Raw genomic sequence first — 20000 nt, 5'->3', positions numbered from 1 at the left:
AGTGTCAATTCTCAACATGACACTTCATTAAAATACATGATATACCATTACAAAGTCCCTTATTGGATCAAACCTGGATGAGATCTGTCAGGTGCGCAGAGTGCTAACAACCTCAAAGTTGTCTTTCTAATCTTAATATACTGAGCCACCCCAATATCAACACAAGCAACCACAGAAATTATATTACAACAACAACACATGATCTTTATCGTTCTAATCTTAATCTACCGAGTTACCCCAATGTGCCACGTGTGTCTCCAGAAAATTATACTAGGTATGCATCATGTAATTTCGTTAACTCCTAAAGTTCAACATAACATGAACATGATTTAGTCCATAAAGGTCCTCGTCACAAGAGGTACATTGTATATTTCAATTAATCATCAATTCCCTAGATCACAATTATGGCCGCAATTCTTATGATCAAGAAAAAGAGATACATGCCACATAGCTACTACTACCCCCGTCTAGATGAATAAGTCATTTGTGTAGTTCTAGGTCATCGATTTGAGGAATTAAATATGTGTTATATGTCATAAAAAGTTTATCACTAGATTTCTACACGGATGTAGTTTCTAAATATATATTTTTTGTCACATATAATACATATTTAAATAGTTAAATCGTCGACCTAGAACTACGTGAATGAATTATTCACCGAGACGGAGGTAGTACCACAAACCCTCAACCTCGAAGGTATTACTCCTTCATTGCCATGGGAGCAATAAGGGTTGATGAAGGGGTCAAAGAAGATCCCCCCTCCCATAGAGTGCCATATTAGGGCTAAAAATAAAGATACCTCAAACTAGGGAGTGGCAACAGCATAAAAAATCCATCATAAATCGAGGGGTGTGTGTGTGCTGGGGTATATATAAGCCATCGGGCACCGAGTCACCATAGGCAGCCCTAGGGTGCCTAGGCACACTCAGACCCATGGAGCCTACATAGGGCACATAGGCGCCATATTGCCCACCTGGCTAGCTGGTGTGGCCCATGGTGCCCCTACTGGCTTGAAACTGCTCTTCTATTTTTCTGGAATTTTCTCGGAAGTTTAAAATACCTATTTTCCTTAAAAAACACAAACGCTGACAAATAGAGACTGGCGATGGGCACTTTATTAATGTGTTAATCCAATAAACTTCAAAACTTTGCAAAAAATGATAGATAAAAGCTACGAAACATACAAAAATTATAGATATGTTGCAGACGCATCACTATGCTACTAGTCTAATGAGGTTTCCAAAAGCCAAAACTCAATTTGGTAATGCTATTTGGCACACACTATGGATGACCTTAATCGACGTAGTTCTATGAGGGGTCTCTCTCCATTATTGAGCACTCTGCTCGCTCCCACTCCCATTCCCACTCAAGTACTAAATTTACTCGCCCACTACTGGTACCCCTTCCGGCCTGTGGCTGTCGTCTCCGACAAGAAGAACCCCTCGTCGTCGCAGGAGAACAAGCATAGGATGAGCAGATCATGTAGCACATTGAGAAATACGATGCAATGATGGTTAGTTTGATTCTCCACAATAACCATGGAAAGAGTTCTGGTTAGCGCGACAGCGGGAGCGATGACATCCCTCTTGGGGAAGTTGGGAACCATGCTGCCAGTGAGCACAAGCTTCTCAAGGATGTCCATCATGAGTCATGCAATCGAGCTCCTCAAGGATGATCTCAAGGCTATGCAAGCATTCCTGCCATGATGGCAGATGTGGAGGGGCCTGACCACCAAGTCACGCTTCGTGATGATGTTGTGTGAGAGCTGTCATATGATATTGAGGACAACATCAACAAGTTCATGTTACTTGTGAACCATGATTCCGGTTCCAAGTCGAAAAGCTTCAAGGAGATTCGTGGCAAAATCAAGAAAAATATATTGGACATCAACACTCGCCATAGGATCGCCAATGATGTAAGGCTTGGGGGCCATTGCCCCCCATCTGGGAACAGTGTAGGGGTTCCTCCATTGTCACACGAGCGAGAGGAGAGATGGAGGTGAATTGAAGGGCTTTCAATTTTTTTCGGGAGTAGTGGCCTCTCCGTGAGACCGAAGAGTGCCTTTTTTTTCCAGTCATGACACCTTAGCCCATTTGGTCCAAAGTCACAAGAAACGTCGGAAATAGTTCGTGGAGCAGCGGCCCACTACCGTTAAGCGCTCAGTGTCCAGCGATAGAGCCCACGCGGGATTAAAACATCATCCAACGGTCAGAAAAGGGTTAAACAACACATCTAACGGTTAATAATGCTAATGGCCGGGGATGGCTTGATTAGTGCTCGGTTATAATGTATCTAAATGGCAACTCCTTAAACTCTGTTACTTATATCTAATTCTTGCTTCGTAATCACTAAAGGGACAAGGTCGATGGCTCTCCATGCCTTGTGACCCACGACTTTCCGCGCGGTATATGAAGATGCATCAGAGTTTGTTGGCATCAATTACCCGAGAGATGAGTTTGTGAAGTTGCTGAATGACAAGGGAGGTGAATTGACAAATCAGCTAAGAGTTTTCTCTATTCTTGGAAAGGGTGGGGGTAGGTAAGATGACCCTTACTAGACAGGTCTATAACAAGCTTGGACCGCACTTAGACTATCAAGCTTTTGTGTCGATCTCATAAGCCCTAGTATTACGAAAGAGTTCTATTTTACACAATTACTCAAACAAGATCAAGATCATGCCGGAGAAGGAAATCCAGAACTCCTTATTCACCAAATCAGAAAGTTTCTCAAAGATAAAAGGTACTCCCTCCGTCTGAAATAAGTGTCTCAACTTTAATAGAACTTTAGTAGTACAAAGTTGAGACATTTTTTTGGGACTGAGGGAATACGTAAATAGCAGCTAGTGCTTGCATACATTTTTGGGCAAATATATTAGACAACTCTTTGTTAGATTGTCGTTGGTTGGGGCGTAGTATCTCGATGCGGTTATTACCTTCATATCTTTCAAAATTATGAATTGTACATATCATATTCATAATTATGCCAACAATGAAATGATTTGAATATAGGTGCTATTTTCATTGAATGCATAGTTTATATATCACGGCAACCACATTTAGTACTATACATGGAAAAGTTGGTAACCCGCGTCGCTCAAGTTTGGTTGTCGCCGGCTCAGGCTCAGTGCCTCGCTCGCTGCCTTTTCACCATTGTCCCTCCACCCCCGCCTCGACGATGTCATTCCTTAACTGGATCATGCCCAAGAAGACACATGGTGCTTGCAAGTTGGCTGACGTCCCTTTCGTATCGCCTTGTCGAGCCATCACCCCCCATCCGGCCTTCCCTCTAACCCTCTCCCCTCTGACACCGGTGACCTGAACCGCTCATATTTGGTCGTCGCGGCTCAAGCTCAGGCTCAGTGCCTCGCTCGACGCCGTCTCGCCATCGTCGCTCCACTCCCGCCTCGCCGCTAGGTCCATGAAGATACATGGTGCATGCAGGTGTGTGTGTGTGTGCGCTCGCTGTTCCGCCCATAACATGTAGAATTTGCCTACTATTTGTTTATTTTTGAGAATTATTTGCCGAAAATACACCTTGGGACATGGGTAAAATATTTTTGAACCTTTGTCGGAACAAGCATAGTCTAGTGTATCACTCACATGTAAAGTTTCACGACAAAATGACTTGCGTGGTATTCTGAATGAATACAAACTGACTGATACTATATCAAGTGGAGCTTATCATTCACACGGTTTGTAGTTGTAATTTTGTCGTTTTTCCAGTAATACTACGTAAGTCATTTTTTCGCGAAACTTTACACGTGAGTGATAATACTAGACAATGTTTATTCCGACTAAGTTTAATTATTTTTTCTCAGGGTGCGCTTACACTCAGGTTCGAAAAATCTGCACCGCTATATGCACCACAAAGCCCAATGGGCTTTCCACTGTGAGCGTGGTGGCCCAACCCTTCCATTCTCGCCGCGCCGCCGTGGCCGCCTCCACCACCATCTCACTTCCCCAGCCAAAACCCGCGACGCCGGCGACCTCCGCGCGACGCGAGGGTTTTAGCCATCCGCCCCCGCTCCCGCCTCCACCCGATGCCTCCGCCTCGCCGCGCGCTCCTCTGCTCCCTCCTCCGCATCCGCGGCTGCTCCTCCCTTGCCCACCACCGACCGCGGCCGCCGCCGCCCTCCTCGCGCCGCCACCAGTTCGTCGCCGACCCCAACGCCGCCGCCGGCACGGGGCGAAGCAGCGTCGGCGGAAACCCCTTGGACCCCACCCAGCTCCTCCGCGACGACCCGGTGTCCATCACCGCGTCGCTGTGGGTCTCCTCCTTCCGCGCCGCCGCGCCTGGCGACGCCGCTCCGCCACCGCCGCCGACGCTGGCCCCCTTCCTCACTCGCCTCGAGCTCTGGGTGCTCGCCTACCAGAAGGCCTACGCGGACGAGACCGGCTCCTACCTACCCCGTTCCTCCATCCCCGCCTCCACGCTCACCTCCATCCTCACGCTCCGCAACGCCGTCATCGACGCCCGCTTCCGCTTCGGCAACCGCCTCACACCCTACCTCCACTCCCCACGCGCCGCGGCGGCCCCGGACCCCGCCACCCTCTCCAAGCGCAAGCTCCGCGCCCTCCTCACCACCCCGGGCCCGGCCCCCTTCCAGGACCGCGTCGTGCAAGAGCTACTCCTGCTGCTGCTCGAGCCCGTGTATGAGGCGCGGTTCTCGCCCAAGTCCTTTGCCTTCCGCCCTGGGCGATCCCCGCATGCCACACTCCGTAGCATCCGCCGGAGCTGGGCGCCCTACCTCTGGTACATCAAGGGAGACCTCTCCCCGCTGCTTGATTCCCCCGACCCTGCGCTCGTGGTCGGTGCGCTCATCCGGGATGTGCGTGACAAGAAAGTCGTCGATTTAGTCCGTTCGGCGCTGCTTACTCCAGTGGTGACCGCAAGGCCTGGTGATGATGATGCATCAAAGAAGAAGAAGAAGAGGAAGTACCAGAAAAAGAAGGTGCTGCCTGAAGGGGAGCCGAAGCCTGACCCCTACTGGTTGCAGACATTCTTTGGGTTTGCACCAGAGGAGGCTCTGACTCAGCCTGATTGGGGGCATTGTGGGGTGTTGAGCCCGTTGCTCGCCAATGTCTGCCTGGATGAGTTTGATAAGTGGATGGACGAGAAGATCAAGGAGTTCTACAAGCCGTCCAAGTCGGATGTTGTGGGAGGGGAGGATGGCATCGAGCAGGGGAATACATCATGGCCGGAGTTTGTACCCACGAGCGGGCCTGACAAAACAAGGAAGGTGGACTATATTCGGTTTGGCGGGCATTTCTTGATTGGGGTGAGGGGGCCTAGGGCTGATGCTGCAGTGATCCGAAAGCAGCTCATTGAATTTTGTGATCAGCGGTTCAGGATCAAGCTTGACAATGAGAGCCTCCCAATTGAACACATCACTAAAGGGATCATGTTTCTTGATCATGTGTTGTGTCGTCGTGTCGTGTACCCAACCCTCCGTTACACAGCCACTGGAGGCAAGATCATTAGCGAGAAGGGGGTTGGTACTTTGCTCTCTGTTACAGCCAGTTTGAAACAGTGCATCAGGCAGTTCCGGAAGCTAGAGTTTTTAAAGGGAGACCGTGAGCCAGACCCACAGCCATGTTTCCGGATGTTCCATGCCACACAAGCTCACACTAACTTGCAGATGAATAAGCTTTTAACGACGATGGCAGAATGGTATCGCTACGCTGATAACCGCAAAAAGGTTGTCAACTTTTGCTCCTACATTATAAGGGGGTCCTTGGCAAAGTTATATGCCGCCAAGTATAAGCTGCGGTCAAGGGCAAAGGTTTATAAGATTGCATCAAGGAATCTTAGTCGACCATTGAAGGATAAGAAAGGGCAGTCACCAGAGTACACCAATTTGCTGAGAATGGGTCTTGTAGACTCAGTTGATGGACTCCAGTATACAAGGATGTCAATGGTTCCTGATCCTGACTATACACCATTACCAAGCGGGTGGCGCCCAGACCACGAGAAGTTTTTGCTTGAATATATAAAGCTCACAGATCAACAAACACTGGAAGAGCAGCGGAGTTGCATTAGAGAGGAGGGGCTTATAACACCACAAGACCACATTTCAATGCTTGTATGGAGCTACAAGAAAAATGCAGTTTTACTACCTTCTTCAAAAGAGAGTGATGTCCAAGATTCCATAGAAGACCTTGGTTCAGACACAGATGAATTGAATAACAAGGAACTAGGGCATGGAGGCCATCAGGGTTTTCCACAACCTACTGAAATGTCTTGAGTGTCAATAATTTCTGTAAAATCACCAAGGCTTAATTATGATAACAGTTGGTTGCTGCCACTGAATTTACAAGAGACCAACTCACCGATGGACTAAACAGACTATGTAAATGTGTACTACTGTCAAGCAGATTCTAGCATTTTGCTGGCTGGTTCATAACTGCCTAGCTAGATGGTTACTTCCTGCTCAAGGACATGACATATTGTGCGGCTCTATCCTTGAAGACCATTTTCAAATGCTCAGGGCATGGTGCAAGAACATGAACTTCAATAATGCAACTCAGGATCATTTTGCTTCCAAACAGTGCATCTGCATCAAGGCCAGCTGCTCATACATCATTCATGTCTTTTAGTAAGACTTTATCAAGCCTATGTATTTAAAGTTATGTAGGAAATTTATTGAACACAGATTCTATGACAGCATATCCTGTTTTTTCAAATGGTCATCTGTACAATCTTTTATCAAATACAGAGCTTGCTGAAGTTACTACTAAAGGATAATAAATTTCCTTGGCCTTGTGGAAGGTTGCTCATGTTAACTTGTTTCGCTGATATGGTGAAGTACTCCCTCTTTATCAAAATATAAGACGTTTTTTGATACAAAGGGAGTATAAAAAAATGACTTATATTTTGATAGAGGGAGTAGCTCACCGGATGCCAATCGCAGTGTGTGAGCCATAAGATAAATGCGGAAACCCCTGAATTGGTCACATATTTTATTTGCATTTTTTTGTTCAGTTTGTGCCCATATGTACTACTTTCTTCTGTTTTGGAGAAAATTTTGTCAACAGCAAAATGCTATAATTTATCGATAAATTTATGTATTAAGACATACTATTTCCTAATGATTCAGTAAAAAAATGGCATTCAACCATATTTTTGTGACTGATCTATGTCCTAGAATCTGTATGTTTCAGTTTATTGTTTCTTTTTCTATTTGTTTTCCCCTGGGCACTTGTAGTGCGCATGGCATGACCTTCAAGGAAAAGAAAAACAGTCGATGTTAATTTAGTACACACATTTAACAGATGCAGCATCATTTGCAGTGGGAAAAGGATAGACAGTTTTCTGACATAAATTTGTCATTGTTTTCTTGTGCTTTTATCCTTACTTATGTTGGGTTCTGTAAATAGCCCTGTTGCAACTTGCAAGGTGTGTGCTAATCATGCAAACTACTCTGCCTATCATGCATGATGGATGGCTTGTCACTATTATGTGTCAACGCAAGATACTGTTTCTGCTGGGATGAGCTGGGGATGCTGTTTGTAGTCTTAGCATTGGAAACAACTGCAGACAACTAAGTTTCGTCACTATTTAGAGTACTCTGTTGATCTGTTCTTGTATGTTAACGTTCCAATTCGTTTACTTTCCCATCCTTGCCCTGGATTTTGATTGCAAATGTTTTTTTTAGTGTTCTTGTATCTTTTGCTGTCAGAAGTAGATTGGCCCTTTGTTCATGCTTCGACTATGCCCAATAATATAATTGGAAGAGAGCAAGAGAGAAGAGAAGTGGAAGTCGAAGCACAAGATCTTGTACAACTAATGTTAAATCTTCTTTTCTAAGGTATGTCTAACATTCGGACTATTGTCATTCCCAACCATATATACTCTTCATCCAGACCTATGAAGCTTGTACTCATTTTGCATCTCTATTGCTCGTCTCCTTGTCTATGACCTTCATAAAAATCATAATGTTTTTCCTGTGTTGAACTCTACAAATAGTCTAAGACTATGCCTGCAAAAGTCTGATTATATGTTCTTAGTCTCACAAAAAGCATTTTGCTGGTGGTTCACTTTGTGACTTCATCATAGTTTTTGCGCTCCAGCTTTCTTGTACTATCAGTCTTTAGTACCATCTAGGTAAACTGAAACACCTGAGCAGAGTCAATCAAGCTTCATATTTACAAGAACTAAATGAGTGTGAATAATAGGTGCAGCAACCATGTTTGACTTTTTTTTTCCCATATGGCCTCCTGGAGTTGGCAAGATTGATGATTCGTTTTTCGTGAACAATAAGTCTTGTTTATCATTATCTTCTTTCGTATATTGAATTCCACGCTACATGAAACTGGTCCCTGCATACCCATGTTTGTTCTTCCTGTTGCCGTTTCCAGTTGATTGTTTTCTTTTTTTGGGTTCTTTTTGTGCCAGAGTATCCTAGTGCTGTATGCCTGTATGAAAATCTGCCTCACATCGATCTCGTGGCTGCTTTCAGATCTGAATGGAAATATGCATCTCGACGCTAAGTATGGGCCCCGTGGAGCACATTGAGGTCTGCCAATCATTTAGCACCACTAACCTTCTGTTATGCCAATGGATATGGTAGGCATGATTTTGTTCCCCACTAAAGGCCGACGAGAAGCACTCGCGGAGTCCTGACACATGGGCCCAAGGCTTTCAGGTATGTCCTAATTGAGAGACCTCTTGTCGTACCTTTTCACTATTGTTTCTGTTTAGTTCCTGCAAGAATTATCTTATATAGGTCAACGAATCTGGGCCAGATTTTCATATAATACACAGCAGTGTTAAGCTATTCGTGGGATAAGTTCTGTGATGGATTGTACAGTAGTAAACTCTTAGCAGCAATGCAAGCTGAAACCTGCACGCTATTGTTAGCCAAGCCCTGGTCTGAACTACTGTATGTTTCACTGCTGTTGCATTTGGGATCAGCGCACTGTTTCGGACCACTTGCCATTGAGCGGCTACCACATATCCTAGAATGCTAACTCTAACCAGAAGCAGTTAAGGTGTCGGCTAAAATTCTTTAATAATTCTTTAATATTTCGAGAGGAAATTTGAGTCTCCACAGCTAGCAGTGGGACCCCTAGATTGATTTCTTTATAATATTTTGGAATCAAGTATTGATTTCTTTATAATATTTTGGAATCAAGTTTGCAACCTAACAAAGGGGCAAGTGACAGCATCAAGATGCTGCACCGCCTTGACTGACCATACTAGGACCCCAAGCGGAGCTTTCAGCAGTTGGCAGTCTGCTCGCTTGATCCATCTAGAGTCGTCACGGTCGAACCGCCACTGATAGATCAGCCTGTAGCCCCTCTAAAATTTGGAATCTGGCCATCAGCAGCCATATGAAATCAGGCTTTCGGCCCGCGCTTTTGCGTGTGTCCGAAGGGTGGTTCCCCGTGTGGAAAGATGGCAATCAGCCGCTATTATATTCCTTTTGACAAAGAAGATGCCTGCTTCTGTTCATTTCATTTCAGTCTTCTGTTTAATTAATTAATATTCCTTTAATAGAGTATTTCATTTGTCTGTGATCTTTTGGGCGAATGATTTTCACACTGGGTAGTCCATAAGAATGGAGGAGCAAGCTCCATTGCCCGGCATGCCGGCCATCGAGCACCGGCCACTAGCGGTTGTTTCACGGTAGGCCCTCTTGTGGTGGATGGAAGTTTCTTTCAGCGCCGAAAAGCTGAGCACCTGGCCGTTGCGTTTGCTGCATGCCCAGTGCACACTGTCTGCACTGCGCAGTTGACTTATGCGCCTTGTTAGTAGTATAACAATACTGAAAGGAAATAAAGGCCCTAGCAAGATGAGCGAGTTGCCGGGCATTTCCCTTCCCACTGATTTCCTGACAAGGACATTCTGGGGGAAGGGCGTAGAGAACACACCACGCACTTCACACATATGCTTTTGAATATGAAGAAAGAAGCCTTGAGTATACTGACGATGCTCAAGAATTTTAAAATTGCGAAAATTAATCGGCAGGCCAATAAGGTGGCGCACGAAATTGCGAAGTTTAGCTTTATAAATAAATCTGATGGGATTCTTCTTAATAGTGTTCCGCCCTGCGTGGCGAATTTTGTAATGAAAGATTGTAATAACATTATTAATTAATTAATTAATATAGGGTTTTTTTTTTCAAAAAAAAAGAATATGTTCGCATTCTCCAGAGGGAAAGCGTAAACATATACTCCCTCCGTCTCAAAATACTTGTCGGAGAAATTGATAAAAATGGATGTATCAAAAACTAAAGTATGTCTAGATACATCCATTTCTCCGACGAGTATTTCCGGACGGAGGGATCTATCTTTTGCGTTCGGATGCTGGCGTATCTTTGGTGAAACGGTCGTCTATTTTTTTTTACGGTGAAGTAGTCGGCAGACATGGATGGGTCTCATGGTTTTGGTTATTCTCTTTTTGCTTGAACGGTTGGGATTATTGACTGTTTGCTGGTAGCTATGCTTGTTGTTGTGCTGCCTGAATCTATTTATTCTGATTTGTAGGGCCGGGGTGGCAATTTCTTGAGACTAGCATGACAATTTCTTCATACAGAAGACAATTTCTTTTCCCAAAACTGCTGCGAGGGCGTTCGTTGGGAGTTCCTTCCCAGCAAACATTTGCCAGTTAGCATTTGCGTTTATTTTTTACTCGTTGCTGCAGCAGTATTATCGTAGTGTAAGATAGCACTTGAGTGGTGCTGTGATGCGCTTGGTTGGTCTCTTTTTACTGGAGTGGTCTAGCTGTAGTTTTGTGATGAGTAGGAATCGGGGACCTTGCTCCTAGGCCATGGCCGCGTGCTCTGCTCTACGGGCTCTTTTTGGCATCGGCTGTCCGATCGAACAAACAGAGAAAGGCGTGGGAATTTGCAGTCTTGGCCGCGAGGAAAGAGGCGCCCCCGCTTTTGTGGTGTTTTGTGCTGCCTAGATGACCGGAGCGCGCGCGCACACACGCACACAATGTCGTAGTAATAGTGCTAGTACGTGGGTAGACGGGAAGCACAGAGGACGTCGTTGTAGCCAGGGGAGCCACGTCGAGGAGGAGAAGGGATATGCGTTTTCCTTTTGTTACCACAAGCCATGGCGTCGCATCGCATTATCATCCTAATGGTGATGTGATGCGCCCATTGCTTTCCGTTTCATCCTGTTTATCCTTTATGTATCCTTCATCATCTCACCCTCTCCAGGAGTCCAGCTTCTCTCACTCGAGCTCGATGCAATCTCAGTTCCCAAGGGATGAGTATCCTGCTAAGCTAATCATTGCCCTCGCCTTGCCAATGTCCAGTACAAGGCTTTATTCATCTTTTTTTATATAATAAAAATACTAGTAAAACATACTGACTGACACACGCATTGCCCGGGACCGGGAGAAGCTTCTTCTTCTTCTTACTCGTAGCACAGGCAGCTAAACAATGCCGCTAACAGTCGTCTTCCACCTCCCGAGAATTCGAAACATGAATGGAAAAACACAGGCACGGGCTCTCGAAGCAATACAGCCGCACGTAAATAAATGGGAGGGCAGAGCGGAACAAAATTGAAGTCGTAGGTGTCAGAGGTCAGAGAACACACGTTCAAACAAAAGAAATGAGGTGACCTGTGAGCTGGGCCTGGCCGCCCAGGTCGTCTCGTCGTAATTCACACAAAGCTACCGCAGCTGAACAGCGCAGCTCCCGTTCAAACAAGAAACTGAAAAACAAAACAACTTCATTTGATTATCTTTCTCTCGTCTCTCAGCGAGTAGACAGCGCACGGCATCAGCAAAAGGTCAAATTTTGCGGGAGGACAAGGTGACGATTTCTGACGGGGGAAAAGAGGAGGCGGTTTGCCGGCCGGAGCGGCCGCCACGTCACCGGAACCTGCCCATGTCGGCCAGCTTCCGGGAGGTGTTGCGCCCGAAGGACGCCGCGCTGCTGGCCGACAGGTGCCGCCGGTGGCTCTCGCCCAGGGTCGACGGGTCCGGCTGCTGGCACCGCCGGCGACCGCCCGTGCTGGGGCGGACCAGCGGGCTCAGGCACACCGCGAACCCCGAGATCCCGTCGCCGCTGGCGCCTGATCCGCTGGGCCTGCTGCGCCGCTGGGGGTGGTGATGGTGCCTGGCCGGGGAGGGCGATGGGAACCACCAGCTGCCGCTCATGCTGCCTCCTGGGGACTCGGGCTCCTCGTCCACCGGCCGCGGCAGCGATGACGACGACGACGCGTCCGGCCTCCGCTTGCGCCGGACTATGGCCGACAGCCACGAGGTGGACCGCCGGGGCGGGTCCTTCTTGCTCTCGCTCTCCTCCTCCCGGCTGCCCCGCCGCCCTCCGCCGAAGAGCGTTGCCAAGAAGGATCGCCTCCGCTGGAAGGACTTCTTCCGCTCGGTCTCCCGGGGCTCGTCGTCCGCGGCGCGGGTGGCGGGGCCGACCTGCGGCGTGCTGAAGAAGAGGAGCTCGGGGCGGTGGCTGTGGCTGTGGCGGGACGACGTGTAGGCGCAGGCGTCGGAGCGCCGGTGCTGCTGCGCCGGGGCGGCGGCGAAGGGCGACGCGGCGCGCCCGCGCGTGGGCGAGCTGCCCCGGCTGCTGCTGCTGCTGCAGTCAGCGCCGCTGCTGGCCCCGGCCCGGTCGCGCTCGGCGGCGAGCACGAGGAGGCGGTCGCGGAGGCAGGGCGCGCATACGCCGAGCGCGTTCGCGTACGGGTGGAGCTTGCACCTCATCGGCCCTCTCCTCCTCCTCGCCGGATCACCAGGCGCGCATCTCCGGCGAGGGGTGGTTGGGTTGGGCTCGCGGAGGCAGATCGCGAGCGGAGCACGAGGAGGATCCGCGGAGCGTGCGGTGGTTGGGTGGGTTCGGATTGCTGGAGCGTGCACTGCAGCTTGGATTTTTGTCGCCTTGGTTGGCTCGCTCGCTCGAGAGGGAGAGGGAGAGGGAGGACGGGACTGGAGGAGTGGTTGGGCGATGCTGTAACGCCCGGACGGATGGATGGATTTATTTGGGACGCGGGTGGGAAACGTTGCGGTACGGTCCCGGCCGCACCCCTGGTCTACTCTATTCCTATTCCAAGGCACCGGTGCTGTTCCGTAGTGTCCCCGTTCGGTTTTATTCGTTGCAAGTGGAGTATAGTGGCTTGGAAATAAGCCCGTTCTCTAAAAAATGACCGTTAAAAACATTTCCGCACACGTCTACACTTGCATGTATCTCGTGTTTAGATCGGATGGCATTTAACAGGTGATTTTGCTATTGTTTTTTCTCGGTCGATTTAGGAATAGCAAAATCATTACGTGCTCAATAAATTGCGGATCTTATTTTTTATGCCGTATCTTCTCAAAAGAACGTGCATGAAAAACGGAAATGGATCCTCTGACCCGCCGAAGACGCAGGGGGAGGCCCCCTCCCATTCTCGAAACAAAGGTTGTGAAAAAGGAAACATACCCTCTACTTTGCAGAAGGAAGGGGGAGGGGGTGGACTCCGTCAGTTCTCAGAATAACGGAGGTGAAAAAAGAATGAATCCTCTGCCCACTCGACGACGCGGGGAGGAAGTTGACTAAGTCTGTTCTAAAAAGAACAAATGCAAAAAAAGAAACCGGTATTCTCACATGCCGAAGGCGCCTGGATTGGGGTAGGTGGACTCCACCCATTGTCAAAAGAATTGTTGTGAAAAATGGAAACAAATGTAAGACATCCATGTGGATCTGCCAAACGCGTGAAAGTAAGATGTCATAGCTCTCTTACTTTGCAGGAGGCAAATCGATTTTTTTTTGGAAAAACATTAAAAAGACCAAGGAGTTATTGATGGACATGTAAACCGCCTATTTTACCCCTCATTAAGCGTTGACCGATATTGACCCCCCCCGGGTTGTTGTGCCATGGGCCTTCATTTTTGCATCCTATGTCATGATCATCAATTTTACCGTAACACCCCACGCACATCCATATTTTGCGTAGCCGAGCTCGCATGCTCAACTTGTCGTTAATCACCTCAAGAGATAAATTTGAGAGGGCTTCTACTCCCAATCTTCCATACCTCGAGGCTTTTTTGGGGGGGAGGGGAGGGGGGTGATGGTGTCCTGAACTAGCTCTCTTACTTTGCAGGAGGGGAGGGGAGGGGGGGGTGATGGTGTCCTGAACAACTGTAAGACATCCATGCTGGATCTGCCAAACGCGTGAAAGTAAGATGTCATAGCTCTCTTACTTTGCAGGAGGCAAACCAAAGGAATCTTTTTTGGAAAAACATTAAAAAGACCAAGGAGTTATTGATGGACATGAAAACCGCCTAGTTACTACTCATTAAGCGTTGGCCGATATTGACCCCCCACCCCCATGGTTGTTGTGCCATGGGCCTTCATTTTTGCATCCTATGTCATGACCATCAATTTTACTGTAACACCCCACGCACATCCATATTTGTGTAGACGAGCCCGCATGCTCAACTTGTCGTTAATCACCTCAAGAGATAAATTTGAGAGGGCTTCTACTCCCAATCTTCCATACCTCGAGGCTTTTTTGGGGGGGAGGGGAGGGGGGTGATGGTGTCCTGAACTAGCTCTCTTACTTTGCAGGAGGGGAGGGGAGGGGGGTGATGGTGTCCTGAACAACTGTAAGACATCCATGCTGGATCTGCCAAACGCGTGAAAGTAAGATGTCATAGCTCTCTTACTTTGCAGGAGGCAAACCAAAGGAATCTTTTTTTTTGGAAAAACATTAAAAAGACCAAGGAGTTATTGATGGACATGAAAACCGCCTAGTTACCACTCATTAAGCGTTGGACGATATTGACCCCCCCATGATTGTTGTGCCATGGGCCTTCATTTTTGCATCCTATGTCATGACCATCAATTTTACTGTAACACCCCACGCACATCCATATTTGTGTAGACGAGCCCGCATGCTCAACTTGTCGTTAATCACCTCAAGAGATAAATTTGAGAGGGCTTCTACTCCCAATCTTCCATAGACTCGGGGCTTTTGGGGGGCGGGGGTGATGGTGTCCTGAACTAGGGGGTGCATACCACATAGTCTCCTGGCCAGGTGGGCCGGGCCAAGGACCCCTGGGATGATTTACCAGTAGGCCACGTTCGTCGGGCCCAGAAACGCCAAGATGGAAACTTTCGAAGACTTGGCGCATACTCCAAGACATATAGGTCGTTTACGCCACGATTACCCTAGATGTAACCGACCTATGTGTAAACCCTAGACACCCTTGGCATTTATATAAACCGAGGGGCGAGACTCATAGACGACACCTCATACACACATAGATCTCACGGTAGATCAACCTGTAACTTGTACTCCCTCGAAATCAATACAATAAATTCAAGACGTAGGGTATTATCTCTTTGAGAGAGCTCAAACCCGGGTAAAATCATGCGTCTCTGTTACCATTGCACCAAGGCTGCCAGCTCAGGACCTCCTACCGGAGATCTACTGGAATTGACTCCATCATTGGTGGCACATGCAGGTCCCTTTGAGTAGTCCAAGCGGTTCGATGGCATGCCTCTAGGTCATCGATCAGGTCGGTTGTGGCATGACCTTTTTGCCGAGACAGATATTTGTCTTCTACAACATCACCCTCTTTGCAGATTCGACTGGCCACCCGAGGCAAAGTTTTCAACCTGGCCGAGGTCTGTCATCAGATCCGGGAACCTAGAATACATCGTAGATTCACGCAGCGAGCTTGCCTTCTCGGGCTACATGTCATACCAGATCGAGGGGCACAATGATACACCCGCCGGGACCTCGGAGCCAGTCATGGCGCAGGATGATGACATAGACCATGTTTCAGATCCGACCTTGAGCCAGGATGCAGACACCATACTTGACGACCAGACGTTGAGTCAAGCTGTCGACAAAGAACCTAGATTCATATTGTATCGGATCTTAGGGAAATTGGCGGTGGCGGTGGCGGTGGCAGTGGCGGTGGCGGCAAAGGCAATGACAAGGGGAAAGGAGGCGACAACGACGAGATGGATTACAACCCCGATGACAACCTAGAAAGAAGCCTTGGCCCCAACAATGAGGATGCCCTGAATGAATCTTTGGGAAATCTCAGTTATGACTCATTGCGTGTAAGGCTGGTTAGCACCGCCAAAAGAATTTAAAATACGTCTCAACGTCTTTGAGACGAGGATAACTACCTTAATGACCAGTGGAATGAGCTCCTCCAAGCCCAGGAGGCACTCAAGGCTAAGTTGGGTAGATATAGGCCAACAACTGCCCACCACACCACTCTAGGAACCTCCTCAAAGAGATGGATGTGGCGATCAACGACAGCGCCATATCTAGGTGCAAGTGGGCCGAGAACCTTGATTGACCTACCTAAAACCGGCCTCTTTGAGATGCCGGTGCTTAAAAGCATGCTCCCAATGTGCCGGAGCGTAGGAGTAGACATAATCCCCCAAATGAAGGCTCAAAGCCGGGCCCATGGATAAAAGGCCTAAACGGCCCAAGGAGCCATCTTCTCGGTCAATCTACCAATCCAAGCAGCGTCCACCTGCTAGACAGGTGCTTGCTCCCGCATGAGTTGTTGAGTTTTCCCTAAGTGTAAGGGTGAAGTAGAACGGTAACAAGTATTTCTCTCAGTTAGAGAACCAAGATTATCAATCAAGTAGGAGTCTCCTAGCTAGCAATGTCAATAGGACCCGTGCACAGAACACACACACACACACACACACACACACACACACTCGTCCCCAACATGTAAGAGGGTTGTCAAATCCCCTGGGGTTGCTAGCTACAAGATTAAACGCAAGTGATAGAGATAGATAGTAGCAAAGTAGCACGACAACTAAAAGTAGCAACTATGTAGAAGAATTCAGTAACGGGGAATAGAACCAGGGGTATAGGTTCACTAGTGGCATCTCCCCCACCCTTGGTACCAATGTTGTTGCCGACATAGCATGCAAGCTATCCTCTGACATGCCATGCTATCATGATCGTGCAAGATGTCATCGCTCTTCCTACTCTTAGTCCACAATAACCACAGTTCCACAAGGTCGAAACCTGGCTCTCCTGTACATCCATGTTTCGAAAGTTATTCCTCGCACTTGGCTTCTTATGTAATTCATGAGGATCTTCTAGAGATGATCTATTCTGGTACCAGATGCAATATTATTCCATGTTGCTCTGAACTCACACTCTGGTTTCGGCATCGAACGATTGCCTACCCGCTTGAAAATTCTTATTGTACCTTCTTACCCTTGCTCTCGGTATATTTCATTTGTTCAACTCAAGAGATACCTTGTGCCTTATTCCCTGAGCTAATTACAGAATATCAGTCCTTGCAGTCATCGATCCTTATAATTTCCCCCTTTTGCCGTATTTGTAAGTACGATGGAGTTCCCGAAGAAAGGATGACGACTTCATCATGATGACCTAAAGTAGAGAAAAGAAGACATCAACGAGAGGGATCAACTTCTTTGAGAACAACAACCAAGAACGAGAAGATCCATTAGAATTTCGAACCAAAACTTCCCCCTTACTCCACCTCTTAAATCTCGGGATGAGATTTCTTGTAGTGGAGGAGATTTTTAACACTCCAATAATCATGCTACAATAATCTTCCCCTAATGGTGCCATGCCATCACCTTTTTGCTAATCCAATTGTCGCTTGATCAAAATTCAAGCCAAACTCAAATTTAAAACAAAGCGAAAATAATATTTATTCAGACAACAAAATAAAAATGTTCGTTGTGTTGCAAATATTCACTAACTAATATTCATGAAGAAACCAACATAATTTGAATTCCCCAAATGCCCTTAGAGATATTTAAGGTGGCCTAACAACACTTAATTTGGCCATTTTGAAATAAACAAATACTTATGCTTTTCAAAAATATGTGAACTTTGTGGATAGTTCCAAAATATTGCATAGTAATTATGAGACAATTTTCATGTTAAACAAAATTCAGTTTTTGTGAAAGAAAAATGAAAAACAATAATGAAAATAGAAAACATAAACTAAAAAGAAAAAAACCTACTGTGCGGCTGGGCCCTAGTGGCCACAACGCATGGCCCAACCCACGAGGAGGTCTTCTGCCTCCCCTGTTCATCCAGGGCGCGGTGGACGACTGCCTCTCGTCCATGGCGCGGTGACCGCACGCGTCTGCCATCTGCCATCTCCTCGCGGTGAATAAGGCCTTCCCCCGCTGCTTCTCTCTCCCGACGTAACCCTAACCCCCCTCGCTCGCCTCTCACCCCTTCGTTCCAGTCGCGTCCGACGCTGTCGTTGCCGTGTTGCCTCGTTGTCGCGCCCATCAGCCACCACACGACCTGCTGTTGTGTCCACAAGCTTCGCGGGGTTCTTCTCATCCTCTACATCGCAAGATCGATACCGGCGAGCACCAGCAATGTCGCCCGTGCCGTTCCCCTCGCCGGGATCCACCTCGACCGCCGCCTCGTCTCGCTCGTCTTCGACAACATCCGACCTTCCCGAGCCCCCCATTTAAATGATCGATATGGTTGGCTAGAGGAGGGGGGGGGGAATAGGCAACTACCAATTTTTAGCTTTTCTTAACAAATCAGGTTTAGCAACAAGTAGGTTATCTAGAGGTGCAACTAGGTGAGCAACCTATATGATGCTAACAACAAATACAACAAGTGCAAGCAAAGGATACACCACAAAAGTAGCTTTGCACAAATTAATGGTAAGAGATAACCACAAATGGAGCTGGTGGAGACGAGGATGTGTTACCGAAGTTCCTTCCCTTTGAAGGGAAGTACGTCTCCGTTGGAGCGGTGTGGAGGCACAATGCTCCCCAAGAAGCCACTAGGGCCACCGTATTCTCCTCACGCCCTCACACAAGGCGAGATGTCGTGATTCCAATAGTGGTGCCCTTGAAGGCAGCGACCGGACCTTTAGAAACAAGGTTGGGTCAATCTTCAAAACTTAATTTGAGGCTCCCAACAACACCAGAAGCTTCACCACAATGGAATGTGGCTCCGAGGTGACCCCAACCGTCTAGGGTGCTCAATTACCCAAGAGTAACAAGATCGGCAGGGTATTGGTGGGGGAATAAAATTTCTCTTGGTGGAAGTGTAGATCGGGGCCTTCTCAACCAATCCCTAGAAAAACAACAAGTTTGATTGGATAGGGAGAGAGATCAGGCGAAAATGAGCTTTGGAGCAAAATGGAGTTTGGGGAAGGAAGAGGTAAGTCTTCTTGAGGAAGAAGACCCCCTTTTATAGTGGGAACAAATCCAACCGCTATGCTTTTCTCAGCCCGCACACAAGCGGTACTACCGCTCTGGGAGCGGTACTACCGCTTCCAACAGTATGTGGAGGAGAAATAAGAAAACAGGGGAGAACAGGGCGCCAAGCAGTAGTGGGAGTGGTGGTAGGGGTGGTACTATCGCCTACATGCGGTACTACTGCCTCTACTGCCGCTACTACTTCCGCTCGTCCTGCTGGTCTAATAAGGTTACATGGTAGAAACACAGAGGTACTACCATAGAACCTGACACAAGAAGACGCGACCCCAACAGAGAGCGGTAGTACAAGCGGGTCTAGCAGCGGTACTACCGCTTATAAGCGATACTACCGCTGCCCCCCTCCCCCGTGGTATTATTGCTTGCTGCTCTCCACCACTTCTTCAACAACACAAATGGACTACTCCAAAGTGGCGGAAAGATGAGATGACTGCAATAAGAGCGTGTATGTGATGATTCCACCCAAACCTTTTTGAAGTGGACCCCCTCTTGATAGTATGGTTTTACCTATGACAAATCCACCAAAAAAGAAACGCAGGAAAGAAAACTGTCTTCACTCTGAAACCCGAGGGGCTCGAATCGTCTTGTGCCATATGTTTGATAATCTGAAATGCTCAATGCACACGATTAGTGAGGGAGTCCTGGATTAAGGGGTCCTCGGGCCGCCGGCCCATTAATTATGGGCCGGACTGATGGGCTACAGTGGAGCCAAGCTAGGGTACGGATAGGAGATCTTCGGAGTCGTGGAGTGACCTTCAAGTCAAGATTTAGCATGAGCTTTCCTTTGTTGTAATCAGCCGCATGTATCCCTAACCTACTAGTGCCTGTATAAACCAGAGGG

General features: G+C 47.8%; 2 protein-coding genes across 2 annotated transcripts; one reads left to right on the top strand and one right to left on the bottom strand.

The window, feature by feature from the left end:
* The first annotated feature begins 3901 nt into the window (after positions 1–3901).
* LOC123128093 (nuclear intron maturase 2, mitochondrial) lies at positions 3902–6776 on the top strand. Its single transcript, XM_044548009.1, has one exon. The coding sequence runs from the start codon at positions 4040–4042 to the stop codon at positions 6242–6244; it is 2205 nt and encodes a 734-aa protein (XP_044403944.1). The 5' UTR covers positions 3902–4039; the 3' UTR covers positions 6245–6776.
* Positions 6777–11491: 4715 nt separating this feature from the next.
* Positions 11492–12948, bottom strand: LOC123091933 (uncharacterized). The gene has a single exon (XM_044513558.1). It carries the CDS (start codon positions 12670–12672, stop codon positions 11827–11829), a length of 846 nt encoding a protein of 281 aa, XP_044369493.1. The 5' UTR covers positions 12673–12948; the 3' UTR covers positions 11492–11826.
* Positions 12949–20000: the final 7052 nt, after the last annotated feature.

Source organism: Triticum aestivum, chromosome 1B (genome assembly GCF_018294505.1).
Source record: "Triticum aestivum cultivar Chinese Spring chromosome 1B, IWGSC CS RefSeq v2.1, whole genome shotgun sequence".
In the NCBI taxonomy this organism is placed as follows: Eukaryota; Viridiplantae; Streptophyta; class Magnoliopsida; order Poales; family Poaceae; genus Triticum; species Triticum aestivum.
The sequence above is the reverse complement of the archived record's forward strand: the minus strand, read 5'-3'. Positions and strand labels throughout refer to the sequence as shown.